Source organism: Tamandua tetradactyla, chromosome 5 (genome assembly GCF_023851605.1).
Source record: "Tamandua tetradactyla isolate mTamTet1 chromosome 5, mTamTet1.pri, whole genome shotgun sequence".
Lineage (NCBI taxonomy): Eukaryota > Metazoa > Chordata > Mammalia > Pilosa > Myrmecophagidae > Tamandua > Tamandua tetradactyla.
In genome coordinates this window covers 8,976,962-9,002,726 of record NC_135331.1, presented here as the reverse complement: position 1 = coordinate 9,002,726, position 25,765 = coordinate 8,976,962, and the positions used below count along the sequence as shown (strand labels likewise).

Here is a 25,765-nt window from a genome sequence, read left to right as displayed (position 1 = left end):
GACATATAATACAGACAAAGCTCAGTAACACAATGCTGTGTGAAAGAAGCCGGGCAGAAAATAAGACACATGCTATGGTTTTATTTTTAACAAATTCAAGAATAGGTAAAACTAACCTCAGCTGCTAGGAGTCAGGCTTGCGGATACTTGAGAAGTGGGGAGTGCCTGGGAAAAAGGCAGAGAAGGGGCTGAGAGGACAGAACGCCGTATTTGATGTGGCTGCTGGTTACAGGGGTGTGTTCAGTTTGTGAAACTGTAGATTGATGATTTGTGCCCTTTTTGCATAGTGCTCTATGTCAATTCAAAACAGTTTACACACTCATCATCTGGACATAGACAGATGGGTGACTAATTCTGATCCTATCACTCACCAGGCACACGACCTGAAGCAGCATCTCCATGAGCCCGTTTCCCCCTCTGCAAAATCGAGATAATACTCCCTCGAGCAATCAGTGAAGGTAGATGTCAAGTGCTGGCTGGAGGCTCACAGGGATTCATTGTTAGGATAATACCTTTTGCTGCTGTTTGCTCTGACGACATGGCCTCTGTGGGCTGGGAAAGGGGCAATCTCCGAAGATGAGAGGGGTCCGTGGACCAGTCTAAACTGACAAGCAGAAGATACCTGTGTTGCAGACAGCTGCAAGGGATGCCTCCATGTGGAGGAAGGCACTCATAGGGGTAGGTAATGAACTCTGAGCCAAGGAAATGGACTCTTTCCTGGACAGCAGGGCCCTTCACTATCTCTGGGCAATCAAAACGGCCTGTAAAACTTCACACACCTTCTTGGGCCCAGCAGCTCCAGCTGAGCTGGGTCCTGGAGGGGGAAGCAGGTCTCTGATGGGCTTCAGGAGGCTGTGGTGGGCCCCAGGACCCAAGGGCCACGGACCTAGACCCCGATCTGAGGAGGGAAGGCTTGGCTTCACCTTCAGGAACAACCTAGCAGTCAGACTTGGGCTTGACATTAGATGCCTGCTTGGATGCCTCCCCCCTCAGGAGGCCTTCCTGGACCACCTTTCTCATCCCTTTATCTTCCTAGAATTTACAATGGAATGAAAATAACTTGATCACGCATTTGTTTCCTTGTTCACTCTTAATCTTCCTGACTGAACTGAGAGCGTCAGAAACCCAAGGACCTTGTCTGTCTTTCAAAACATGCTTCCATATACTCACATACACACCTCACACACTCACATTCACCCATGTGTACATACACGCAGTACACGCAGCAGGAGCTTGCTCTCCTGCCCAGATAGTGGGACAACAAATCAGGCTGTCGGCTTTGCTCAGAGAGTAGGGGCCCCTCTCCTGGACCCCCAAGGAGCTGTACACAGGCAGGAAGGCTGTGCTGGCTGGAGACTCAGGACCCAAAAACATGCTGAGGGAGACAGCTGGGCAAAAGCACGGCCTGACAGCATATCACAGGAAGGGCATATCTCCTTTCTTCCTCCTAGGGCCTCAGAAATGGTCCAGCCTTATAGAATAAAGAATCAGGGCTTTGCAAGTGTGCATGAGTGTGAGGACATGAGATAAGACATGTGAAAGAACGTGAGGATATGATGTGACTGTGGAATGGATGTGTGTGAGGGTGAGAGTGTAATGGTGGGCATGTCAAGGTCTGTGAATGGGCGGAATGTGTGTGAAGGTATGAGTGCACATCTGACTGTGTGAGGTAGAATGCTTGGCGCATGAAGGTGATTGTGTGTCACTGTGCATGTGAATGTGGCACTGCACATGTCTGAGAAGGTGGCAACTGAGTGTGCAAGCAGGGAGTTGTGTGTACACAGGGGGGAGGAAGGCAAGTCACTGAGAAGAGGCCAAGAAACAGAGAAAAAAATTAAATCCTTCACACTCTGGCCACTTAGAGAAACCCTTGTGATGAATAGGGAAGTTCTGAGGACTGGGGTGGGGTTCAAAAGTTTGCTGCGAGGATGAAGGAGATAAGGTGAGTTAGGAAGATCCAAGACAGCAGGGCCCGGCTCAGCGCCTCAGTTCTCCCGTCTGAGCAATGGGGCTGCCACCCCAGCTTCCTCGCGGGGCTTTGCAGGCCTGGGCCTGAGGGGTGCATGGCGGATAATGCTGTGATGGGGGTCCTCGAGGTCCAGGCGTACGCCCTCTAAGGCAGAAACGTCCTCGTTTACACTGCGGCTGTGCTAACACTTGAACTTGGTTAGCACCTGCGAGGCGTGGCCGCTGGCAGACCCCACCCGCGACCCCTGTGCCCCGAGGGCACCGGAAGTCACGCTGGACGGAGACTTTTCCCGGAGACACTCTCGGTGGTGGGGAGGGGGGGAAGTCTGGCGGCCGGGACGCCAAGCCCCAGCTCCGACGCACAGAACAGGATCCGTCCTCGCAGCTGGGGGGAAGGAGGTGGGATCCGCCGTCAAAAGCCCCGCCCTGAAGAGGGCCCACGCCCCTAGCTCTCCATGTCGCGTGAAGCAGGACTTAATTTACTTCTTTGCCAAGCGCGGGGCGACTAATTCTCAAGTGAACCGGAAGGCCGCCAACCCCACTCCATCCGGGGAGCATCTTTCTCCTTCGCCAACGGTTTGCTGGGGACGAGAGCCTCTGTTCTTTGCTGCGCCTGGGACGTTAAAGGGGACCCTCAGCCACCCGTTCCGCGCCCCGTGGTGCTGGGGGCGTGCCCGGAAGCGCCCCCGGAAGCGCCCCTTACGGAAGCCGGCAGGGCCGCGCACAGCGCGTCACCATGGCGACGGCGAGGGCTCCACGGCGGTTCTACCGCTGCTCCTGCTTCTGCTCCGAGAACTTGTACGTGGTGCGCTACGGGCTGCACGTACGCTTCCGGGGCGAGCAGCAGCTGCGCCGCGACTACGGCCCCGTGAGTGGCCTCGGTTGGCTCTCCCCGGGAGTGGGCGCGGGCAGGGGTGGTGGACCTTTGTCCCCGTGGTGATTTGCTCTGCTCACTGCGCGCACTGACAAGAATTACTTCGCCTCTCCTTGCCTCCTCTTCTCATCTTAAGTGGAGGTGATAATAGTTCCTTCCCCTGGAGGTCGCGGTGAGGAATGATTGCTAGAGTGGCCCATAGTGCTGTGTCAGCGCCGTTACTGAGAGCTCTGCTTATTGTCCATCTTCTCGGTTCAGCTTCACAGTGACCCTGGGAGTTCGGGGCTCGCATTATCCCCATTTTAAGGGGCTTCAGGGACGTTGAGTGACTTGCCGAAGGCCACACGGTCAGTGGGAGTTTTACCGTCCTCCCTGACCGCTGGCCTTTTTGTTCCCAGATCCTGCGCAGCCGAGGCTGTGTCAGTCCCAAGGACTTCCAGCAGCTTTTAGCAGAGGTAACATCCCCACTGCCCATACGCACCCAGGCTGCCCCCCCCTTCTCTTTGGATTCGTGTCATCAGCTTGAGGGGTCTCCCAGCCTCAGGCCTGCCCCTGCAGGGACTCCCCCGGCCCTTCCACACACACACTTCCCAAGGCCAGCTCTCTCCTCCTGGGTCCTGGCACCAGAAGAAGAGTGTGTGGAAGCCAAGTTGCTGATGTCATGTACGTCACCTCAGCAACTCAGATGGGTGCAGCCGTCACCCCCATTTCTGGGTGAGAAATTGTGAGGCTCAGAGAGGGGGTGGGACTTGCCTAAGGTTTCTCAGCAGGTGGTGTTGAGATCCCAATCAGGGCTGCCAGGCTCCTGGGCTCTTCATTTGCTCGTCCCCCACAGTTGGTGCCAGCCTGCTGCTCTTCCCTCACTTGGGGCTTAGTGTGGAGGCTTCCCTGGACAGCTGTTTGCAGCTTCTGAAACACAAGACTTGACCATGACTGTTCCCCACCTGAATGGGTCCACCTGGTTGATATGCATCAGGCACCCACATCCCAAGCTAGACTTGGGCTAGTGCAGCTCAAAGTGGGGTGGGTCCCCTTCTAGAAGGATACCCCTTGGCTAACAGTTTGGGACCTGCAGTCAACTGTGGTAGATACAGGGGTGTGGGCTCCCAGTCTGGGCCCTGCTCCGGCCTTCCTGGGACTTGGTTTTGTCCAATGGCCTCGGGTGGATGGGAGGCCTCGACCTGATGACCCTGTGCCACCCTAGCTTGAGCAGGAGGTGGAGCGGCGGCAGCGGCTGGGGCAGGAGTCTGCTGCCAGGAAAGCCCTCATTGCGAGTGTCTACCACCCAGCACGGCCCGACGTCTACACCTTGCTGCAGGTACCAGGCAAGGGCTTGGGGACAGGTTACTGACAGCAGGAGGTGACTTCCGGGCCTAGGGGCCTGCCTGCCCCACAGCTGGCACCCTCTGTCTCCAGGATGCAGCTCTGGCCCCTGAGTTTCTGGCTGCAGCTGAGTACAGTGCATCTCCGGGTGCAGACCTCCAGGGCCTTTTCCAGTGGCTGGAGACAGTGTCAGGTGAGCTAGTTTCTTGGACCAGTGGCCTGGCAGGACTGGAGGGTGGCAGCCTGTGATATCTGGGCATGGGAGACTGGGGTCCCTTCACCAACAATCTCTGCCTCCAAAACCCAAATCAGTGGGAGCTGCAAAGGCCAGTGGGACCAAGCTGCCAGCAGCAGGGTGTGCATTCATTCGCCCAACAAATAGCTACTCCATGCTGTGTGGCAGGCATGAGAGAGCTGGCAGGCTCAAATGAGGGTGCTGAAGAGTATAATGAAGGGGTAGCTGACACAGGTGGGCATCAGCAAGGGTGGTGAAGTACCTCCAGGGCTAGTGGGGAGCTGTTACCACCCTAAGATCTGAAAAAGTGGGGGAAGATGCCTGGAACCTGCCAGGAGTTAGGGCTGTAGGAGAAGTGCCACTGGAGAGTCGCCATGGACCTAAACAGAGGTACATGGCCCTGCCAAGCTCCTTCTGCCCTCTGCCCTCCTCCCCTTGGCATCCCTTAGGTTGTAGATGCATCACTTCCGTCTCTGCCTCCACTGTCACATGGGATGCTCTGCTGTGTCCTCTTGTTATAAGGACACTGGTCTTTGGACTTAGGGCCCACCGTACTCCTGTAGGACCTCATCTTAACTAATTCTATCTGCAAAGACCCCATTTCTAAATAAAACCACAGGTACAGGAGTGGGCTTCAGCACACCATTTTGGGTGACATGATTAACTCACCGCAGAGGGCAAGGAATTCAGAGGTACGGGGTGGAACGAGGTCCCCCTGGGCCAGCCCAGGGCACCGTCCTTGTGGCCGTCTAGCCCAGCGGTTGAGCTTATGCATAGGCTTTCGTTCCCCGGGCACACCTGTCCTGCACCCCGGGTGTTTGTGCCAAGAAATGTTTACATTTCCACTCACAGCATGGCCTCTCCCTAGCAGGGCCCAGTAGGTAAAGCAGTACCTCTCAGGCCTTTCTGTGTGAGGAAGAGGCCCAAGAGATATTTCTGAGTTGAGGTGCCAACTCTGGACACATGTTGGGGGGCAGTGGATGCAGCGATCCTGAGGCTGGCCCCTTTGCTAGCCTACTGGGTGTCCCTGGCCTAGTCCCTTCCATTCTCTGGGCCACAGCACCCACATCTGATCCCTGCTAGGCAGGGGAAAGGTTGCAAGGGCAGATAAGGGGGCCCACAAGCAGGCCCCAAACACCGAGGCGAGGCGGTGCCTAGTGCCGCACACATGGGCACCATCACAGCCCTGGGAGGCTCTTGTCCCCATGGCACAGAGGTGCAGCCTGAGGCTGGGGAAATGGCAGGCCCCAGCTCACAGCAGCTGAGGAGACTGGAACCCAGGCCTGTGGCCCCCACACCAGAGCTCCCCCTCCCTGCTTCCCACCTGTTGTAGCTTGCTAGCTGCCAGAATGCAATATACCAGAAACGGAACGGCTTTTAACAAGGGGAATTTAATGAGTTGCTAGTTTACAGTTCTAAGGCCGAGAAAATGTCTCAATTACAACAAGTCTATAGAAATGTCCAATCAGAGGCATCCAGGGAAAGATACCTTGATTCAAGAAGGCCGATGAAGTTCAGGGTTTCTCTCTCAAGTGAGAAAGCACATGGTGAACACAGTCAGGGCTTCTCTCTCAGCTGGAAGGGCACGTGGTGAATACAGCGTCATCTGCTAGCTTTCTCTCCTGGCTTCCAGTTTCATGAAGCTCCCCGGGAGGCATTTTCCTTCTTCATCTCCAAAGGTTGCTGGGTGGTGGACTCTGCTTCTTAGTGTTGCTCTCTCTGAATCTCTCATTCTCCAAAATATTTCCTTTTTTATAGGACTCCAATAAACCAATCATGACCCACTCAAATGGGTGGAGACATGTCATCCCCTAATCCAGTTTAACAACCATTCTTGACTAAATCACATCAACCAGGGAGATGATCTCATTACAGTTTCAAATATACAGTATTGAATAGGGATTACTCTACCTTTATGAAATGGGATTTATATTAAAACATGGCTTTTCTTAGGGGGCATGCTTCCTTTGAAACCAGCACACCACCCCAGCCGACAGTTGTCCCCTTTGCAGAGGAGAAGCGCGTGTTCCGGGTGCCCGTGTTCACAGGGCCCTTCTGCCGCGCCCTGCTGGAGGAGCTGGAGCACTTTGAGCACTCGGACATGCCCAAGGGAAGACCCAACACCATGAACAACTACGGGGTGGGTGAGGCCTGCTTGTGGCCTGAAAAAGGCTCAGGAGATGGCCAGTGGGTGCTGCAGGGGGCTGTGGGACCCTCCCTGTGCTTTGGTCTCTCCCCTGTGAAATGCGGTCATGGGAGGGTTGTTGTAAAATCATGTACACGGAGGGCTGAGCCCTGTCTTGGCTCTTAGTTGGGACTCCCCCGTCTCCCTGCTGGCCCAGGACTCAGACCTGTCCCCTGCCCCAGGTGCTGCTGCACGAGCTGGGCTTGGACGAGCCGCTGGTGACCCCGCTGCGGGTGCGCTTTCTGCAGCCGCTGACGGCCCTCCTGTACCCGGACTGCGGCGGGGGCCAGCTGGACAGCCACCGCGCCTTTGTGGTCAAGTATGCGCCCGGCCAGGACCGCGAGCTAGGCTGCCACTACGATAATGCTGAGCTCACCCTCAATGTGTCCCTGGGCAAGGCCTTTACAGGGGGCTCCCTCTACTTTGGGGGCCTGTACCAGGTGAGTGTGCGGCCCCAGGGGCAGGGCTTGGGGCTGCTGTGAGTGCTCAATCTGAGCCCCGCTGTCTGTAGGCGCCTGCCGAGCCCCTGGAGGTGGAGCACGTGGTGGGCCAGGGTATCCTGCATCGGGGCGGTCAGCTGCATGGGGCTCTGCCCCTGGGCTCCGGGGAGCGCTGGAACCTTGTCATCTGGCTCCGGGCCTCTGCCGTGCGCAACCGCCTCTGTCCCATGTGCTGTCGGAAGCCAGACCTGGTGGAAGATGAAGGCTATGGCGATGGTTTCACCTGTGAGGAGCCCACCACGGTAGACGTGTGTGCACTGACTTGAGCCTGGCTTGGCACAGTGGGAGGTGTGTGTGTGTCAGGCTCTGCCACCCGGGGCCGAGAGGAGTGGAAATAAAACTCCTTGCAGCCCTTGGCACTTCTTGGTTTAAAAGGACACAGAGGTTTCCGGGTCATTCTTTTAGCACATGGGCTGGCTTATGTCCGGTTTCTTCCAGGCAGAGCCTGAGCTGGGGATTCGCATACAGTGATTTCTTGAGGGAGTGTCCTCCGGAGAAGAGGGGCGAGGGAGGCAGGGCAGAAGCTTGGCAATGAGGTGGGTTCAGGCAAGGCCAGCTTCAGCCAGCCCTGTGGGGAGCCAAGAATGAGTCATACTGCAGTTTTCTCCATAGGGCAGGGGAGCCCGGGCAGCCCCAGCATCCACTGGGCAGTCACTGACTACAAGGCACATCAGTGCAGGCAGTAAACTCCCAGATGTTTCCAGGGCAGGGTGGTGCTGAGGACCCAAGGGAAGCCTCCTGGGGAGAGTACAGGTGTGAGCAGCTAAGAGTGGACACCACCGCTGGGGGTGGGGTGGGGTGCGGGAGTGCGCCCATTTTGAAGAACATCTGGGCAGGCACCGATAGCACCTTCTTTATGGGCATTGAGGGCCTTTGAGGGGTTTTGATAGAGGAGAAAGAGCAGGAGCCAGATTGCCTGGGTTCAAATCTTGGTTGGGCCACTTGCAGCTGTGTGACCATGAGTAAGCCACTTAACCTGTTTGTGCCTCAGTTTCCTCATCTGGAAAGTACCTACCTCCTGGAACTATTTTGACAATCAAGTGCGTTAACATCAGTAAAGTTTTATAACAATGCCCCGCCCCGTGTTTGCTGGTGATTGTTGTCGAGTTTGCAACTCGGGGGACCAAAAAAAAAAAAAGATTGGGTGAGGCCCATAGCCGCACTTTGGGCCACACATGTGAAAACCGGTTGAAATCTGGCTTTGAAATCTTAATTCCGGCTTCTTTGGGAATACTGGAAGATCTGGAAACACCCCCATTCCAGCACTGGAAAATTCAACTGCTGCCCACTTGACACAGGCCTGTGGTCCACTCCCTCGGCCACTGTCATGCCCTCTCTGGTTTCTTGTGGGCATCTTAATTTGTGACAGTTCCCATCCCCACCCGTGTTACCGGTGGACAGAGAAATGGGGTGGGCATCCACCAACCTTGGAGCGCCCAGTGTGATGGGGTGGACAGGTCTGCAGACAGGCCAGGAAAGCTGGGGGCAGGAGCGCGTGAGGGAAGGACAGGATGGGAGGAGAGCACGGCTGGGCGAAGGCAGCCTGACCTGTGGTAAGGGCATGGGAGCTCTGGGACGGGTCCAGCCTGGGAGGCGCGGCCTTCTCTCCGCGGGCAGCTGCACGAGCGGGCGCGGGAGCCCGGATTTCCAGCCATCTACGCGGGGGTGGGTGGCCAGACTCCGTTGCTCCGGCTGCCCGGGAGGCGGAACTGGAGGCTTCAGAACCAACGGCAGCGGCGCCCCGCTCCCAGCCGGACACCCTGCCGACGCGCCGCTCGAACCGGAAGCCGCCCCGCCGCCGGGTCGTCGCCCCGGCTGGCGGGTGAGGTGGGAGCGAAGCCGTCCCCACGCGGCGAGGCCACCTAAGGCGCGGAGGTGGAGGGGAGGAGTGCGCTGGACAGGCTCGGCGCCCCTCGCGGCTGAGGGTCGCCGTCGGTTCCCTGGGCGCCCGGCGGGGTGCGCAGGCGTGCCGCTTCCGGGCGGGGGGCGGGCTCTTAAAGGGGCCACAGCTGAGGATCGGGGGGGAGTCTAGCGGAGAAGCTGGGGACCCTGGGGGCTGGAAGGGAAAGGATCGCGTGGTTTCCGGGCGTCCCGACAACCAGGCCCAGAGTAGAGCCGCCCGTGGAGCCCTTTCTGCAGACTGGCCCGTGGGCCTCTGATTTAGCGCCTTTCTCCATGTTTCCAGCTCGAGGCGCTATGGCATATGTCGGCTCTCGGAAGCGCTCGAGGAGTCGCAGCCGGTCCCGGGGACGAGGGTCGGAAAAGAAAAGGAAGAAAAGCAGTAAAGACGCCCCGAGCTGCTCGGCGTCTAGACCCCAAGGCCGCAAGGCCAGCACCACCTCCGCGAAGGAGGGTGAGGACCACGGGAGCTGGAAAGGGGGGTGCGGTAATTTCACGGAGGAAACTGCAGGCAGCGGGCCCGCCTCCTGAGAATGGCTGTGCGGAAATGGAACTCAGCAATAGGCAGGAGGGCGTAGAATGCAGAATTTGCATCGGAAGTTTCTTAGAATGGAGGGGCTGGGCTGGGCTGGGTGTATTGAGTGGATTGAAGAGAGCCTTTAACCAGGCGGTTTGAGCACCTGGGCCTGAATGTGGGTGCTGCCTGCCCTGCTCCTGGGCAGACGCTGACCACATGGAGCCCAGAGGTGCCTCTCCAGAGAGAGTGCTGACCCCTGCTCTGGAAAGCCCCGTTGGGAGGGCCTCATGCCCCTGTGGTCTGCCCTAGCCTGCCCCAGGCCAGAGCAAGGGGCCAGAGGTTTACTTCTTCCCCTCCTGGCCTTCCAGCCTCACCTTCTCCCTGCATCCCAGAGAGAAACAAGCACAAGGCGCGGAGGAGACCACGATCCAGCTCTTCCTCCTCTTCTTCCAGTTCTTCTAGCTCCTCTTCCTCCTCGTCTTCCTCCTCTTCCTCCAGCGATGGCCGGAAGAAGCGGCGGAAGCACAAGGACAAGAAGAGGAAGAAGAAGAAGAAGAAAAGGAAGAAGAAGGTGAAGAAGAAAGGCAAGGAGAAGGCACAGGTGCGGCAGGCTGAGGCTCTGCCTGGACCCTCACTGGACCAGTGGCACAGAGCAGCCAAGGAGGAAGAGGATGGCCCAGGTACCAGGCTGCCCTGGCGCACAGGAGGGGGCAGCCCCCTCCCCAGGGCCTGAACGCCCCCTCCCTGCGCTTTCCCCTCCAGTCCTGACAGATGAGCAGAAGTCCCGCATCCAGGCAATGAAGCCTATGACTAAGGAGGAGTGGGACGCCCGGCAGAGCGTCATCCGCAAGGTGGTGGACCCCGAGACAGGACGCACCAGGTGGGGAGCGCGCAGTCTGTTCTGACCCCAGGCCGCTGCAGTGAGAACACTGGCCCAAGATGTGCACTTTTTGAACAAGGGTCTGTGGCTGCTGCTGCTGCTCTAAAAACCCAAGGTTGGGGAGAAAACGGTCGTTTACGTGACATCTCAGGTTGTTCCCCTCCTCCCCATATTGCCCAGGATAAGCCACATTCATGCAGGGGTGGAAGGGCCTTAAGGAAGGTCTTGAAAGAACTGCTGTTGGCCAGACTGGTGGGAGAGGCAGGCAAGACAGAGCTGCTCCCAACTGCCATTAGCCCTGTACCAAGGGTGGGGGAGAGAGAGAGAGAGACGGGATTGCCTGGGCTTCGCCTGCTCTAGGCAGGTAGAGCCCTGTCAGTGGTTCTGGTTCTCTGGCCCTGGCCTTGCTGAATGGCTCTCCCCAACTTTGCCCAGGCTCATTAAGGGCGATGGTGAAGTCTTAGAAGAAATTGTAACCAAAGAACGGCACAGAGAGATTAATAAGGTCAGTATTACCCCTTTGCCTGGGGTCAGCCCTTAGCTGTGTTTCTGATATTCTCCCTACTGTCTGTGCACTTTCTTCCTCAGCAAGCCACCCGAGGGGACAGCCTAGCCTTCCAGATGCGAGTTGGACTGCTGCCGTGAGGGCCCCTGGCCAAGTGTTGGTGGCGTGGCCTGGAGGCAGGTCTCAGGGTGGGCAGCAGGGAGCCCAAGGGGTACCATTTGCCTTTCCTCCTGTGGGTTTACCTCTAACCCAGCACAACCTCATCTCTAATCTTGGAATGGGGGTGTGTCACTAGCCTAATAATCCCCGCCCATCGTCCCCCACCAGAAAGCATTATTTCCTTCTTATTAAACTTGCCCTGAGGGTAGACCTACTTGGTGGTGTTATTTTTTGTGCCAGAGCGGTGGGGAAGGGCTCCAAGAGCTCTTGGGGACAGCTGGAATGCCACACAAGCCACTTTTGTCCTGCTCATCCTCATGTCTGCCTGCCAGGACCAGATCCAGAACCCCAGCTAAATCACAAACCCAGAGGCTTGGCTCTTAGATTCAGTTTGTTTGAACTTGGATGGAAATCCTGGCTCCACACCTAGTAGCTGTGTCCTCTGCAAAATGAGAGAAACTTAGTAGTTGCAGCCTCTACAAAATGAGAGGATAACAGCACCCATCTGACTGGGCTCCTGGGAGGGTAAACTGAGTTAATGCATGGAAAGAGGACAGAACAAGCCTGGCCCTGAGTAAGCCCCCTAAGGGGGTGTTGGTATTGTGAGTATAGGGTACCCTACTGCAGCTTTAGCTCTGGGGCCAACTATGCCCCCACCCTGTGCCCCCACCCCCTGTATTTAATAGTTGCTTGTTTAGTAAAGAGACTCAGAAGGAAGCCTTCCTGCTTCTTTAATTGGTGTAACAGACAATGACACTGTATACAGAGCACACTCAGGCCCGATGGTGTGAGGACAGCAATGGTGGGCAGGCGAGCCAGGACACTGCGCACACACTGGCCCACGGACAGATGGCACAGGGTCAGACAGGAGGGGGCCGAGACGGAGAGACTGTGACGTGGCGGTGGGTAGGCAAGACTGAGCCAGGGAGTGGGTACCTCTGCTGAATTCCTCTTTAGAAATCAGAGGTGTTCGGATTCAGGGGGAGTTGGGGGGGAGCTCAGTTCTGGGGTATAGGGTGTGGGGGTGAATAAGGCTTCTACTCTGACAGGCCTGGGGGGCTGGCAGTCAGCAGAGGCCTGCCTCACCCTTTGGTTACGATGGGTCAGGCCTGAGCCCTGCAGCTCAGCTCCCAACGCTGTAAACATTTTTGGTATTTTTAAAGGACTTTGCCCTCCCTCTCTTAGTTTCTGAAAAACTGATACTTCTTCAAGGAGAGAATGTGCCGAAAGGGATTTTAAGGGAAGAGAAACAGACCTGGATACAAAAAAACAAACAGGAGGGGGCTGCCCGTCTCGCCATCTATGGCTAAGGGCCGGTGGGAGAGGCCCGGGCACTATTGCTGTTGTCCTTGGCATGGCTGGCAGGCGGGCAGGGAGTGGAGCCACATAGGGAGGCAGCACCTGCAGGGAGAGGCTGAGCTGGCTGCCCACATGGCCTCCCGGGCAGGAAGCCTCTGGCCTTTATTGCAGGCGGGCCCAAGACTCTTCCAGGTGCTTCTGCAAATGGTTGGCCCCTGGAGCCGGAGGCAAGACAGGGTGAGATGGGATCCATGGAGGAGGAGGCACTGGCCACAGGGGCCCCTCATCGGGGCTGTGATTGTCAGCCGAGCTGTTTCCCACTGGGGAGCAGAGGGGAGTCAGATATTGCACTTTCCTTGCCACAGCTACATTAAAACTTGGTCCATAAAATAATTGTGGCTTTATACATAATGCCTGAAAACAACAAAAAGCTACATCTTAAATACAAATAAACCCTGAAGGTTCCACCTCTCTACACATTTTTCTTTGCACAAAATAAATAGTTTTCACTTTATACAGACCCACTTCGCAGAGCATTTTACATGACCCTTCAGCTGTACGTATCTACACACAGGAAAATGTTAACATCGACCTGTGCACCTCCCTGTCCCAGCCCATGCGGCCCTGAGGCCATATCCAGATTGGGGTTTGGTCACTGGACAGCCGGCTGAGGCCCAGCAGGCTCCCCAGCCCGGAGAAGGTGGGGCCACGCAGAGGGGCCGCCCAAGCCACAGCCATCGCCCTAGCTGAGCTCTCTCAGTCAGGTGGGGGTGGGGTGGGGCTGATGCTGTCCCAGAGTGCAGGACAGTGCGGTTCTTATCCAGGTGGGAATGCAGTCTTGGCTGCCCGCCCTTAAGCTAATGAAGCGAGTTGTGGCTTCTTAGATTCAGCATCAAAACGGAATTGGCATTTAAAAAATTAAGTGTGTGCCCCACCCACCCCAGAGTAGAAATTCAGTGGGATCAGTGAGGGGGGTAAGTTGAGGCAGGGAGCCCATGCCCGCCTGCACGTGCAGGGGCAGGACCCACTGGGCTAGGGATCCAGAGCCAGGCTGGACTCCGTCACAGTGCTGGGTGTTTTTGATGTGGAGGGGCTGCGCTTGGTACTGAAAGAGTTAAGAAAAGGAAGCAGCCAAGGTTTGCTTGTTTAAAAAAACTTCATAGAAATCAGATCTGAGAAGTAGAAAGGCGTAGAAACGCGGGGATGGCCGCAGGTGGGCCCTGACTGGCGGACAGCAAGGAGCAGAAAAGAAGGCTCAGGGCTGTCGAGGCTCTGTGGCCAAGGTGAGGCTACTGGGGACAGCTCTGAGCTCCACTGGCCTTGCCCAGGGCAGAAGATGAGGCCAGTCTGCCTAAGCTCCTGGGGGCCAGGACCCTGGCTACTGAGGCGCTGGCTGGCCAGGTGGGGCTGCAGAAATGAACATAGGGCCTTTCTCTTCTGCTTGCACAGGGATCTGCCGCCCGGGAGCCTTCTGCATGGTAAGAGAGCCTGGGTCAGCAAATAGTGGATTTTCATGCACAACGAGTCTGTAGCCAATAGGAGATGGTAAAGGGTCTCTGCTCTCCACATCAGTGCAAAACCAGTGAGGTTGAACAGTTGAAAAACTCGAATTAACAAGAAGCAGGCTGGACCCCTGGTGAAGCTGCTACCCAAAGAGAGGGGACCTGGGGAGAGGGCAAGCCAGGTGCATGGGGAAATGGCCAGGCTGGGCCGGGCCCCTGCCTGGTGTCCAGATGCTGGGAGATAAATGCAGGACAAGTCCACCACTGCCTTCCACACCAGCAGAGTGAGGGACATTGTGGTCCCTCCTTCTTCTTGAGGCTGGTGCTTCTTCCAGTCTTCCAGACCCAGCTGTATCCTTTCCACCCTCGAACAAGAAGCTGGGCAAGGAGGTCCGTGTGGGCATGGCAGGTATCCTCCGCCTGGCCCTGGGACGAGTTCCGGACTGCCATCCTCAGGCCGGGGTCTGTGCTTGTTCCCAGCCGACTGCCGTGTGCCGGGCCCGGCCCTAGCACCATGGAGACTGCGGCGCCTCCCGGGCCGTGCCCTATTTGGGGCCTGCGGCGGCCCCCGGCTCGAGCCTGCCAGCCATGGCGCGGCCCCAGCAGCCCGCGGCCACGCTCATGCTGCGCTGCCCGCGCTCGCCCTCCGCCTGGCTCTGCGTCCGCTCGTGCCGGTGGCCGAGGCCGACGGGCTGGGCCGAGATGGTGCGCAGCAGGTGGTTCCTGGAGCGCAGGAAGTCTCCCTGGCCCGGCAGGCCGAAGCTGCCCTTGCGCAGCGCCATGCGGGTGGCAGCGTTGCGGGCCGGCCGCGCCCGGTGGTTGTACTTGAGCTGGGCCAGGTGCGCCGCGTAGCCGTCGGTGATGAACTGGGGGCGGGGAGGACAGGCTGTCACGCGCCCCAGTCCCCCAGGAGCCGGCTGCCCCCACCCCTTCCGCCCACCCGTTCACCTGGCACTGATGCTGCAGCTTCTTGGTGGGGCGCCCCACGATGTAGATCTGCATGGGGGACAGGCTGAGGGAGCTGTAGACCGCCACGTCCTTGCTGGAGCCGTAGGCCGCGTGCACGCGCAGGTGCAGCTGCGGGAGGCGGGGCGCGGGGGTGTGGGCACGTGGGCCTCCGCCCCTCCATTTCGAGCCCTCCCCTCTCCGGCTCCCCAGCCCCTGCGGAGCCCCTGCCCCGGCCATCGGCCCCTGCGCTCTCCCGCCCCTCCTGCCCCAGGGAAGCCCCCGCGGGCGCACCTCCGAGACGAGCAGCTTGAGGAAATTGGCCTTGTGCCGCAGCGGGTCGTGCACGAGGCCGTCACAGAAGGACACCACCCCGTGGGGGAAGTTGTGCTGGGCCAGCCAGGCCACCACCCGCTGCTTCTGCATGTCGGGCCGGCCCGTTACGTAGATGATGAGGTAGCCCAGGTCCTGCCAGTGCCTGCAGGCGAGCAGAGCCCTGGTGTCCGCCTGCCACCCTCGGCCTCCCTGCCCCCTTGCCCAGGCCCCCCACTAGGGTCAGGTGAAGGGCCTCTCTGAGACGCTCAAACAACAGGGACAGAGCAGACCCGACGTTGTCCCTCGCATCGTGCACACACAGACAGGCAGTGTTCTATAAGCTCTGGACATCTTGACTCACTCGGGTTTCTCAGCCCCCTGTGAGGCGGGTGGACCCGGCCCTCTCAGCCCTACTATACAGTAGAGGGAGTCGGAGCTTCAGGTCTAAGGCCACACAGCTAGTAAGTGGGTGCCGGGCTCCAGTGGGGGTGTTGGGCTCCAGTGGGAGTACGGGGCTCCAGTGGGGGTGCGGGCCTTCAGTGGTGTGCCGGGCTCCAAAGTAGGCCCTCCAGCCCTGGGCTCCACACTAGATGTCCCTCTGCAGCCTCCCGGGAAGGTCCCAAAGTCCCAGCCCGGCTCCCAAGGTCCTCCACCCTTCCTCAGGGGCTGCCCGCCCGTCCCTGCCACGGCCCGCCTGGCCACTCACCGCACCACGTCCACGGCCCCGGCCCGCACCTTGGGGTCGCTGCCCATGATGGACACGCTGGCGGCAAAGGAGCCATCGATGCTGAAGACCACAAACTCCGTGCCCTTGGGCAGTACGGTGATGTAGCTGTCAGCAAACGTGTGGTCGCCCCTGTGGAAAGCAGGGTGCCGTCAGAACCAGCCAGGGTGCTGCCTCCTGCCCCCCGGGCCGCCCCACGCACCTGACCACCATCTTGATGGGGTACACGCCCACGCCCAGGCGCTGCGCCTCAGGGATGGTGTAGGAGACACGCCCGCTGCCGTTGGTCACCAGCGTATCTAGGTACAGCCACTCGCCCGAGGGCGGCTGTGTCATGATGTGCACGTCCACCTGGGGGCCGGCAGTGGGTCAGCAGCCCGCTGTGCCCCTGGCCATGCCCCAGCCAGAAGCAGGGCCCCCCGTGTCTCCCTGCAGCCTCACCTTCTCCCCAGTGAGGGTGACCATGTCCAGGGGCCCGTACATGAACCGGCCCGTCAGAACCTGGGGGCCGTCCTCATTGGCCAGCGCGTCATTGATCCGGTGATTGGCTGCCACGTTCTGGGTGGGGGGGAGGGGAGGGGGAGGGAGAGGACTAAAGTGGACTGGGGCAGGGGGTGAGCCCACAGACAAGGTTCGGGTCGGTGCCCCCCTCTGCCACTGGAGCTGCCCGTCTGTGAAATGGGGTCACCCCTCCCTCTCCCTGAGGATTAAAGAAGATAGCATGCTTCCCTGAGACTCAGTTTCCTCATCTATAAATGGGGGTGCTAACAGTGGGTCCTTCACAGGTTCTTGAAAGAGTTAAATAAGACAGCCACCAAGGGCCCTGGCGCCCAGGGGACCCTCACCCGCAGCTTCACGTGGGTCCTCTTGCGCTGCCATTTCTCCCTTGGCTTGGATGGCGTGAACACTGATACCTCCTTGCCGTCCAGCTCTAAAATGCTGGAATTGTCGTGCCTCATGACCTGGTCGGGGGAAGGGCAGGTAGAGACCGGCCATGGGCAGGCAACTGGGGCTTCCTGGTTGGGAGGGGGCCCAGCCAGAGGGAGGGGCGGCCATGGCCCCATCCATGAAGTGGGGCTGTGCTACTGGGTCTCAGCTGAGGCCTGGATATCCCTGAGCCGGGGCCCCAGGGGTACCTGTCTCAGCAGGAAGGAGACCACATCTGTGGATTCCCAGTAGCTGGCATGGAAGAGATGGGGCAGGGCCACGGTGGGGAAAGCCGTCAGGGCATCCGGGCAGTACAGGGCATAGTCGATCCGCTTCTGACCCCACCACTTTGCAGCAACTGGTGGGAGGAGGGGCCACAACTGGGCTGGATGGTCCCCAGATGGTCACCTGGCCTCCACAGGCCAAGGTTCACCCTTCCCTCTAGCCAGGGAACTGGGGCTGCAGCCAAAGCATGTCCTTCCCTCCCAGAATGGGCGACAGGAGGAAGCAGGCAAGGGAGGCAAGAACAGCACCCAAGCAGCCCAAGAGTCCAGAGGGCAGGGCCCAGCAGCGACTTGGAGACTGGGGGCAGCCCAGGTCTGGAGGCGGGAGGACTGGCAGTCACTATCCTATAACTGATTCTGATGCCACCCCCCCTAGCCTGGGCTCCGTTGCTGCTCTTTTTGGACTCTTCTTCCCGCCCCATCTGGCCCCAAGCTGGTAAAGGGCTTTTGGACAGGGGATTCCTAAAGCCTAAGGCCAGGCCCATTGCTCTCCCTAGCCTCTGGGCTTTCCTGAGCCCCAGGACACAGCAGGTTAAGCCTGTGGGGGAGGGAACTTCTAAGTGGGCAGGCCTGGGTCTGAACCATACTCTGTCCAACCCCAAGGTACTTGGGGTGAGACAAGGCTTGTCGGGCGCCCCTATGGTGGCCAGTGCCCAGGAGCTGCTCTTCTGAGCTCTTCTGCAGCCCGGGTAATGGCGAGAGCCTGTTGGAACTTTCCTGTGTGCTGACCAGGCCTTGTTCCAGCTCCCCAGGGCTCCCCATGCCCCCAGCCCACTCCAACAACCCGCTGAGGCTGCCCTGGGTGAGCCCTCCCAGCCCAAGCATCCAGCTCCCAGTCAAGGGTCCAGGTGGGCAGTGCCTGGCAGTGAGAGGTGCCTGGAGATGGTGAGTGGCCCCGAGTAAGAGGATGGTGTGAGTGGGGGGGAGCAGGTGTCACTGGTACCTTCTCCGATGTCCAGGCCAGGGAGGCAGGGAGCCCTGTGCAGGCTGGGGCTGGGCTGCCCGGCCTGAGAGGGGGGGCCCAGGGTGGTGGGGGTCAGGGGGGGCAGGGCGAGCTGGGACAGGCGCCTGACGCTGGGGGTGTGGCTGAGCAGCACTGGGGCCTCTGAGAAGCAAAACAACGGGGTCAGCTCCACTGTACGGGGCTGCCGGGGGCAGACGCAAGCAGAGGGCCCGGCCTGGGCTGTGAAGGACAGGCTCGCTCACCCTCCTCTCAGGAGGACACGCTGCTAGAAGCACCTGAGCTAGTACTCAGCCCGAGGAGCACTGCCAGGCCAGAACCCACCAGAAGGGACAGGGGTGACTGCCAGATGCAACTCAGGTTCTGTGTCTAGCACTGGGACAGGAGCCCAGCAGTGTGGAGGCCAGTGGGGTCTGCCTGCAGTGAGGAGACCCTTGCTTCCCTGGCTTCCCTCAGCCATCTCCAGCCTTTTCCACCTTGGAGAGGGGGCTGGGCTCTGGCCTCAGCATCCCTGTCCAGTGTCCCAAGGTGTCTGGAGTCCTGGCCCCCTTCTCACTGGCCCACAGCCTCTCAGCCATCAGGGACAGAGCTGTCCCTGTAAAGGTCATTCTCCCTAAAGTCCTCATACTACCCCCTGCTGGCAGTGTGGACAAGATAGCTCTTTGCTGGGGGTCTTTGCTGCGTGTGGCGGGATGGCCAGCAGCGTCCCTGGTCTCCACCCCCTCAATGCCAGCAGCTCCTCCTCCCCTGTCCGGTGTTGCAGATCAGATGTCTCCACGTGTGGGGACGGTGTGGAAGGCAGTCCCCGGGCCCCAGTACACTCACTCTGGGCAGTGCTAGATGCTGTGTAGCTTTCAGCCAAGCCTGACACCTGGCTGGCGATGCTGATCTCACTGGCTCGGCGGAAGCCGCGGCCGCTGGGGGCTGTGCCAGGCGAGGAGGGGGCTGCGTTCTCCTGGAATAGCGTGCTGTGTGCCTGGAGCACCTCGGCTGCGGGGGGCAGGAGGCAGAGGCCCCAGGTTAGTGAGGCCCCGGCTGGCCTGGCCCCGCCCCCGGCCCCCAGAGCAGTGGGGTGATGGGGAGGGGGTTGGCAGGGGCCTTGGCCTCCTCCAGCCGTGGATGAGCCGTGGATGAGCGAGCCAGGGCCTCAGAGCACAGCAGGCCAGGAGGGCGGGCCCAAGCCTGTCAGGTGGGCCTGCTGGGAGCCGACAGAGGGCAGAGCATGGAGCTGAGGTGGTGGAGAAGGAAGGGGATGGTGGTGGGGAGGACAGGAAAGAACACATGGACCAACAGACATGACACAGCGGGCAGAAAGGCAAGGCAGCTAGGCCCATGCCCACCCTGGCCACACCTCTGACACCAAACACTGCTCTTGCTCTAGGATTGGGCGGCCCAGAAGCCACAGTGACCCGTCAGCCCCCGCCTGGCCCCAGCCCACAGCAGCAGGTGGCCCCACCCCTGCGGTGCTAACAATAGGGCTGTGGTGGCTTCCAGGGACCCCTGCTTAAGGACCGAGAGGCCGCTCACTCACAGACCCTATCAGGGCAGCAATGTGTGGGTGGCTGGGGACCCAGGCAGTGTGCTGCTGGCTCAACCCAGCTTGCCTGGGGCTGGGGGATAGAGAATGCGTTGGCAGACCCCCATCTGGATGGGGCACAGGAGGTACCTGGCCATCCTCAGAGAGGGAAGGAGTGGGGCCTGGAAGCTCCAATCCAGTCACTGGGATTGAAGGTTTCTCCTGGGGTAATGGGGTGGGGCGGGCTGGCTCAAGGCCCGACCAGATCTGCTGTCTGCCCCTGCCAACCTCATGGAGGAGGGTCAGAGCCCTTGGACCATTACTGACTTGCCACATGGCCGGGGGACAGTTTCTTCCCCTCTCTGGGCCCTTGGCTCCCCTTTTGCCTTTGGGTCCCTCCCAGCTCTGATCAAAAGTGCAGAGGGAGGAGGGCACCAAGGCTATGCCCCCAGGACCTTTCCTCCTGGGCCTGCAGTCCTCGCCAGCCGCAAGGTCACAGGAGCTCAGGTGGCCAAGGAGGGCGTGGGGTGGGGGGGTTTCCTGAGGACCAGCGTCAGCCCAGCGAAGCAGACACCACAGTGAGCAGGGATTACACACACTCAGCACAGCCCGGGCTCTGGCGGGGCCCGTCCTGCCCGGTGGGCGTGGGCACAGGGATGCTGGTTTCCAGGAAGCCGTCCCCGTGCGGGAGGGGGCCAAGGGGCCCGCCCTCCAGGAGCAGCTCGGGGTTTCTCTGCACGGTCTCGACTGGAAGCAGACGGGAAGAGAACAGAAAGGACAAGAACAGGCACTCGTGTGGGCGCCACCCCACACGCCCCGACAGGACACACGGATACTGCTGAGGACCAGGACACAACAAGATGCCTGGACACACGCCGGAACTGGGGTTGGGGCGGTGGGCTGATGGGATGCTTGCACACCCAGGCCCCCACCTCCAGTGTTCCCCTCTGCCCTCCTGCACCCACTGCTCCCTGTCATGCCGACCGGTCTCAGGGAGCGAGGCTTTGGGCGGCTGCCTTCCCCGACCAGCCCAACCTAGGCCTGGGTGCAGCTCAGCTCCCCTCGGGCCCTTGGCTCTGCCTCACCCTGCACAGAAGGCTCAGGTGGCGGGGAAGGGGGTGGGGCAGATCCTGATCCCACTCTGCCTACTGGCACCTGTGCAGCCCAGAGCGAGGCTGGGGACGCGTGTCCTCCTCCAAAAGGCGGGACCAGGAAGCCTACCTCGCTGGCCCTGCGAGGGCTAAATGCATCGCGCACCTCCGTGGGGTGTCCGGCCCCTCAGAGCTGATGGTACACGGGGGTTCCCTTCTCCCCCTGCAGTGAACACCAGGGCCCACCCTGGCTGGCAGAGCTGAGGCGCGGCATCACCTCCCACCTCCCCTGCCCCGAGCAGCCAGGGTGGCCCCTCACCCAGCAGTGTGGAGCAGCCATCCCCCAGCGGGTAGCGCTGGTAGCGAGGGATGCTGAAGGGCGGCAGGGCATGGAAGCGCCGTTCTAGCAGCGGCTCTAGGCGTGAGGCGGAGGGGTCCGCGGGGTGGAACAGGTTGTAAACTTGCTGGCAGGCGGGCCGCAGCTGGAAAACTAAGAGGGGAGTCAGAGGAGTGAGTCCAGAGCCAGAGATGATGCTACCCTAAGGAGGCAGAAGCTGGAGGTGGAGGTGGGGGGCCAGGAACTGGGGGACTGGGCCCAAAATTGTTTCGGACACAAAATGTGGAGAAACCAGAAATTGTGTGTCTTTACCAAGTTAGGATCAGTTTGGGTCATTTTTCTTCTATTAGCCAAAATTTTTTAAATTGAAAAGTTAAATGCTTCAAAGAAATATACAAATGGTCAGTATGCACCTGGAAAGATTTTAGCCAATAGGGAAATACTAATCAAAACTACAATATGATCCCACTTCACACCCTCTAGGGTGGCTATTGAAAAGCTGGATTGCTTCTTGGCCTTTGGCTAAGACCAAGTGTAAACAATGGGAGAATACATTATTAGTGAAAATTTTACAATGGTGCAGGCACTGGGGAGAAAAGTTTGGTGATTCCTCAGAAACTTAAACATAGAATTATCATATGACCTGGTAATTCCATTTCTAGGCATATGCCCCAAAGAATTGAGAGCAGGGTCTAGGATATTTTTCATGCAGCATTATTCACATTTGCCAAAAGGAGGAAGCAACCCAAGTGGCCATCCGTGGATGAATAGGCCAACAAAATGTACAGTATCCATAAAATGGAATGTTGTTTGGTCATAAAAAAAGAATGAAGCTCTGACACATGCTACTACGTGAACCCTGAAGACGTCATATTGAATGAAATAAGTCAGATACAAAAGGATAAGTTCTGTATGTCACAGATATGAAATAATAAGAAAATGCAAATTCATAGTCAAGAAGTAGAATACAGGTTTCCAGGGTCTGGCTGGGGTAGGGAAGGGGGAGTTGGTGCTTACCTGGCACAGTGTTTCCAGTTTGGGGTACAGAGTTTGGGTGGTGGAAAGGTCTTGGTAATGGATGGTGGTGATGGAAACACAACATGGTGAATATAACCAACACCAATGAATTGCATCCTTGGAAGTGGTTGGAATGGAAAATGTTATGTTGTGTATGTTGCCACAATAAAGTATTTAAGAAAAACCCACAGAACTGAACAATGCAAAGGGTGAACCCTAATGTTAACTATGGGCTTTAGTCAATAATACAGTAATAATTATATTGGTTCAATTGAAACAAAAGTATCACGCTAATGCAAAATGTTAATAATATGGAAAAGCGTGTTTGTGTGTGGAGGGGTGGTGTATGGGAACCCTGTACTTTCTCCATATTTCTGTAAACCTACAATTGCTTTCAAAAAGAAAAGATTCACACAAATAGAAACATACGCCCTACTTTTTATACTTTGCTTTTTTCTTCACGTGACGTAAAAAATGTCAGTGTTTTCCATGTCAGCACATACAGCTCTGCCCCCCTCCTCTAAGCTGTGGCAGGATGGCCCCCTGCATGTCTAGGCCATAACTGACTTAACCAGTCCCCACTTCCCATCGCGTGCACGGGCGTTTTTTCACCATTACAAGTGCGGTCACCACAAGGCAATCATCCCTAATTCGCACATGTGTGAGTGTCTCCAGGATGAGTTCCTGTGGTGGAGCTGGCAGAGGCTGGCCCCACCCTGGTGGCTGCATCAGTTGGCACCAGCTGTGTGCGAGCCTGCTGGTTTGCCAGGGTCTCTTTAAAGCTACAGATTTCCCTTCTTCACCATGACCAAGCCACAGGATTGAGGCATGCGAAGGAGTGCACAGTGCCAGGTCAGGGGCCTGGGCTTTAACCTGGCATCAATGCTTTACTGCTCTTGGGCAGGTGTGTGGACCTCTTGGAGCCTTGGTCTCCTCCTCTGTAATACCGGGGTGTAACATGGGCCCTGAATCACGGGATCTCCCTGGAGTAGCACAGGGTGACCCTGAAGTGCAGGGAAGGGACTGTGGCTCCCCAGGGGGCGCTCCTGGCCTGCATGGCCTGTGAGGAGACCCTGTGTCGCTCCCTGAAGGAACATGGCTGGGGTGGGAGGGTTTCCATGCCTGGCCCTCCACCCCAGGAGACTCCTGGGCCCAGGATGCCTTGGGTGGTGCCTTGTCCCAGGAGACTGGTCTGTCCCCATTGGAACCTGGGGGTGATGGTGGGGATGGGGCTCCCTCCCCTCCCTGACCTTAGCTTCCCCATCTGTGCAATGGCCTTCTGCTCCAGGGCACCATGGAAATGAAGCCGCTGGAGTCAGGGAGGGGAGGGGAGGGTGGTGGAGGGAAAGGAAGAGCAGAGGAGGGGAGTGGAAGAGAGAGGAGGGGCCCTCACCGTCCAGGGTGGGGATGACGGTCTTCCTCAGGGCCAGGACCAGCCCCAGCGGGCAGCCGAAGAGGAAGAGGTCGGCAATCTCGAAGTCCAGTCTGCCCAGGGCGCCAGCACCATCCAGCATGGTGGGGCTGCTCGAGCGGCGGGCTCCGGGCTCGGCCCGCAGCACACTGGAGTGGAGGCTAGGGGGTTGTGGCTGGGTCACCCCAGGGCCTTCTCAGGGCACCTTCCCTCTGCTGTGGCCCCTGCCAAGGAGCAGCTGGGGTCTCATAACCTCTTGGGGGCCATCAGGCCAAGTGGGGCTTGTCCCCTATACTACCCTGCCAGCTGGGACACCTGTGGTGACAGAGGGGCCCTCCCTTCCTAACAGACCCTGGACAGCGTCACTTCTGCTGTCCTGACTATGCCATCCCCACCACCACAAGCTCTACTCTCTGGCTCCAAAGGGCCCTCGGCACATAAGTCAGCAACTGCTGCCTCGGAGCCTCCGACTCCAGGTGGAAAGCAATGGGCCCAGTCTGGACACCCAGGACACAGGCCACCTGCAGAGGGCACCGGGGGTCTCCCACACACCATCAGCCCATGGGGCTGCAGACAGGGCCTGCGCGGGGAAAGTGGTGGGTGTCTGCCCTAGACTTGAGGCCTGCCCTCCCTCCCGGCGCCCCTCCTCACCTGGACAGGAAGGCCTGGTGCTGCTGGATGGTGTCCAACTCGTAGGTGGACGAGTCACTCCTCTTGCGGGGTAGCTGCCTCTTGGGGTCCTCGGTGCCGTTGCTGCGCGGGATGTCGATGCTGCTGTGGCTCAGGTGCCGACTGCCCTCCAGGTTGGAGCCGCCCGCCCCACCGGCACCACCGGAGCAGCGTGCTGCGTCCACCAGGGTGTCCGGGGACAGCAGGTCCGCATCCTGGAATGGGCCCCCCAGGGGATCACTGCCGGCGGGGTTGTTGCTGGCCTGGCCCCTCCTCTGGGTCTGGACGGCTGCCTCCTCCCTCTGACTGTCTGTAGGCCAGCCAGCCTCTCCACCCAGCCCGAGAGGGGAAAGCTGCTCCCCATGCCCCCACTCCCCTGGTGCTCACACCTTCCTCCTGTCCACCCTCACCACCTGGGCCTGGGAGTTCTCTAGCGGAGCTGGTGTCTGTACCCACTGCACCCCAGCCACTGCCACCCTGCAGCTGGGTGACCTCAGACTGTCCCTCCCCAAGCCAGAGACTGCTCATCACACCTCTCAGGACAGATCCACCCCCACACCCACGACCCATATCCTACACATCCACACCTACACTTACACATGTGCACATCCACATGCACACATCCACCCCCCACCCCCATCACATACACACACACACATGTGCACACAATGCAGATCCTCCTCTCCATCTCCTGGTGAAGCCATTCATGCGCCCAGGCTCTGACCTGCCTCCTGCACCTGCTCCTGCCACCTCCGGGCCCTGTGCCCATCCCATCTTCCCTTTTTGCTTGGAGGACGGAAGAGCCTCCAGCTCCTTTGGGGTCCGGCTCTGCCCTGTGTATGTCTGAGTGCTTTCCTGCAAGTGCATGTGCCCCTCAGCCATCGCCAGCAGCACCTCCTGCAGCCTCAATACCTCTTTCGGGGCAGGCTGCATCCTCCTCTCCTCCCCTGGAGGGAGCTCCTGGGTGGCAGGGGCTGGGTCCTGACTAGCTCAGGATGGGTGCTCGGGAAATGTTTGCCCAATGAATGAATGAGTCTAGCATCTGCGGGTACTTCCTGTATTCGGCAGGGAAGGAAGCAAGGCAAGGGGAAGGCTTGGCTCTCCCCAGCTCTCAGAGTAACTGCTCTGACATTCTTTGCTGCAGCTTTGGTGGATGTTTTGGGCCAAAGGGAGATACAGCCCCATCCTGGGGGGATGCAGAGGCAGGAGCAGGTGGGAGCGAGGTGCCTGGGGCACCTGCTCTGGGCTGTGGGGGAAACTACCTGCACGCTGACCACGCTGCCCCGGCGGCTGCTACTCTGGCTTTCGGACACCATCTGGTTGCTGTAGCATAAGGCATCGAATGCCAGGATCCCCCCGACACAGTCCCCAATCAGGCAGACCTGGAGGCAGGAGGGACCCGGAGGGCTGAGCGCCCGCCCCACATTCTGGGGTGCCCTTGACCTCAGGCCAGCCCAGCCCACGAGGCCAGCCTGCCCCACTCATCTGCCTGTCCCCCTCATCCAGGACTCACCTGCCCGTTGAAGGTCACACCCTCCTGGGATTTGATGAAGTCCCCATAAGCGAGGTTGGCCCGCTGAATCACCGTAGCAACTGCCTCCTGGTACTGGGGCGAGGAGGTGGCCAGCAGGGGCAATGCAGCCAGGGGAATATGGTCCTGACTGCTGGACAGACAGCCTTCATCGTGGCTGTAGGGGCTGAGGCTGGGGGAGGGGAGGGCTG

The 25,765-nt window shown here is 59.1% G+C and overlaps 4 protein-coding genes across 27 annotated transcripts in view; 2 read left to right on the top strand and 2 right to left on the bottom strand.

Moving 5' to 3' along the window:
* ABCB9 (ATP binding cassette subfamily B member 9) overlaps positions 1–2,655 on the bottom strand; it is a 33,630-nt gene extending 30,975 nt beyond the window's left edge. The window contains exons 1-2 of one of the 4 annotated variants that reach the window (XM_077159692.1): positions 780–2,655; positions 117–165 (exon numbers count right to left, since the gene is read on the bottom strand). The gene's annotated coding sequence lies outside the window, so the exon portion shown is untranslated. Of the gene's footprint in view, positions 1–116 lie in introns of all 4 variants that reach the window. The other 3 variants (XM_077159694.1, XM_077159693.1, XM_077159691.1) reach the window with 3 other exon arrangements.
* OGFOD2 (2-oxoglutarate and iron dependent oxygenase domain containing 2) lies at positions 2,253–7,462 on the top strand. Of its 2 annotated transcripts, none has more exons than XM_077159696.1 (7): positions 2,253–2,836; positions 3,241–3,297; positions 4,047–4,160; positions 4,259–4,358; positions 6,413–6,540; positions 6,834–7,025; positions 7,097–7,462. In XM_077159696.1, exons 1-7 carry the CDS (start codon positions 2,705–2,707, stop codon positions 7,349–7,351), a joined length of 978 nt encoding a protein of 325 aa, XP_077015811.1. In that variant the 5' UTR covers positions 2,253–2,704; the 3' UTR covers positions 7,352–7,462. The 2 variants fall into 2 exon arrangements, with proteins under 2 accessions (XP_077015811.1, XP_077015810.1); XM_077159695.1 differs by having other exon boundaries at positions 6,768–7,025.
* Positions 7,463–8,840: 1,378 nt separating this feature from the next.
* Positions 8,841–11,259, top strand: ARL6IP4 (ARF like GTPase 6 interacting protein 4). 4 transcript variants are annotated; one of them, XM_077159700.1, is made up of 6 exons: positions 8,841–8,907; positions 9,271–9,438; positions 9,870–10,181; positions 10,264–10,381; positions 10,817–10,886; positions 10,970–11,259. In XM_077159700.1, exons 2-6 carry the CDS (start codon positions 9,282–9,284, stop codon positions 11,024–11,026), a joined length of 714 nt encoding a protein of 237 aa, XP_077015815.1. In that variant the 5' UTR covers positions 8,841–8,907; positions 9,271–9,281; the 3' UTR covers positions 11,027–11,259. The 4 variants fall into 4 exon arrangements, with proteins under 4 accessions (XP_077015815.1, XP_077015816.1, XP_077015814.1 ...); XM_077159701.1 differs by having other exon boundaries at positions 8,846–8,912; XM_077159699.1 differs by having other exon boundaries at positions 8,848–9,041.
* Positions 11,260–11,760: 501 nt separating this feature from the next.
* The window catches only part of PITPNM2 (phosphatidylinositol transfer protein membrane associated 2), a 159,727-nt gene continuing 145,722 nt past the window's right edge, over positions 11,761–25,765 (bottom strand). For 12 of the 17 annotated variants that reach the window (XM_077159680.1, XM_077159679.1, XM_077159678.1 and 9 more), the window contains 16 exons: positions 25,557–25,746; positions 25,306–25,425; positions 24,026–24,258; positions 23,357–23,535; positions 20,929–21,099; positions 20,116–20,265; positions 18,828–18,992; positions 17,985–18,146; positions 16,967–17,115; positions 16,676–16,792; positions 16,272–16,388; positions 16,033–16,181; positions 15,813–15,962; positions 15,086–15,269; positions 14,795–14,923; positions 11,761–14,712 (listed from right to left, as the gene is read on the bottom strand). In XM_077159680.1, coding sequence (XP_077015795.1) covers positions 14,392–14,712; positions 14,795–14,923; positions 15,086–15,269; positions 15,813–15,962; positions 16,033–16,181; positions 16,272–16,388; positions 16,676–16,792; positions 16,967–17,115; positions 17,985–18,146; positions 18,828–18,992; positions 20,116–20,265; positions 20,929–21,099; positions 23,357–23,535; positions 24,026–24,258; positions 25,306–25,425; positions 25,557–25,746 — 2,686 coding nt within the window. In that variant the 3' untranslated portion in view covers positions 11,761–14,391. Of the gene's footprint in view, positions 14,713–14,794; positions 14,924–15,085; positions 15,270–15,812; positions 15,963–16,032; positions 16,182–16,271; positions 16,389–16,675; positions 16,793–16,966; positions 17,116–17,984; positions 18,147–18,827; positions 18,993–20,115; positions 20,266–20,928; positions 21,100–23,356; positions 23,536–24,025; positions 24,259–25,305; positions 25,426–25,556; positions 25,747–25,765 lie in introns of those variants that run through there. The other 5 variants (XM_077159686.1, XM_077159687.1, XM_077159688.1 and 2 more) reach the window with 5 other exon arrangements.

Coding starts and splice junctions, on each gene's coding strand:
- ARL6IP4 (XM_077159698.1), top strand. CDS start 9,261: ATGTTTCCAGCTCGAGGCGCTATGGCATATGTCGGCTCTCGGAAGCGC. Junction 10,182..10,263: donor GGAGGAAGAGGATGGCCCAG/GTACCAGGCTGC, acceptor TTTCCCCTCCAG/TCCTGACAGATGAGCAGAAG. Junction 10,887..10,969: donor GGCACAGAGAGATTAATAAG/GTCAGTATTACC, acceptor TTTCTTCCTCAG/CAAGCCACCCGAGGGGACAG.
- OGFOD2 (XM_077159695.1), top strand. CDS start 2,705: ATGGCGACGGCGAGGGCTCCACGGCGGTTCTACCGCTGCTCCTGCTTC. Junction 6,541..6,767: donor ACACCATGAACAACTACGGG/GTGGGTGAGGCC, acceptor CCCCTGCCCCAG/GTGCTGCTGCACGAGCTGGG. Junction 7,026..7,096: donor ACTTTGGGGGCCTGTACCAG/GTGAGTGTGCGG, acceptor CGCTGTCTGTAG/GCGCCTGCCGAGCCCCTGGA.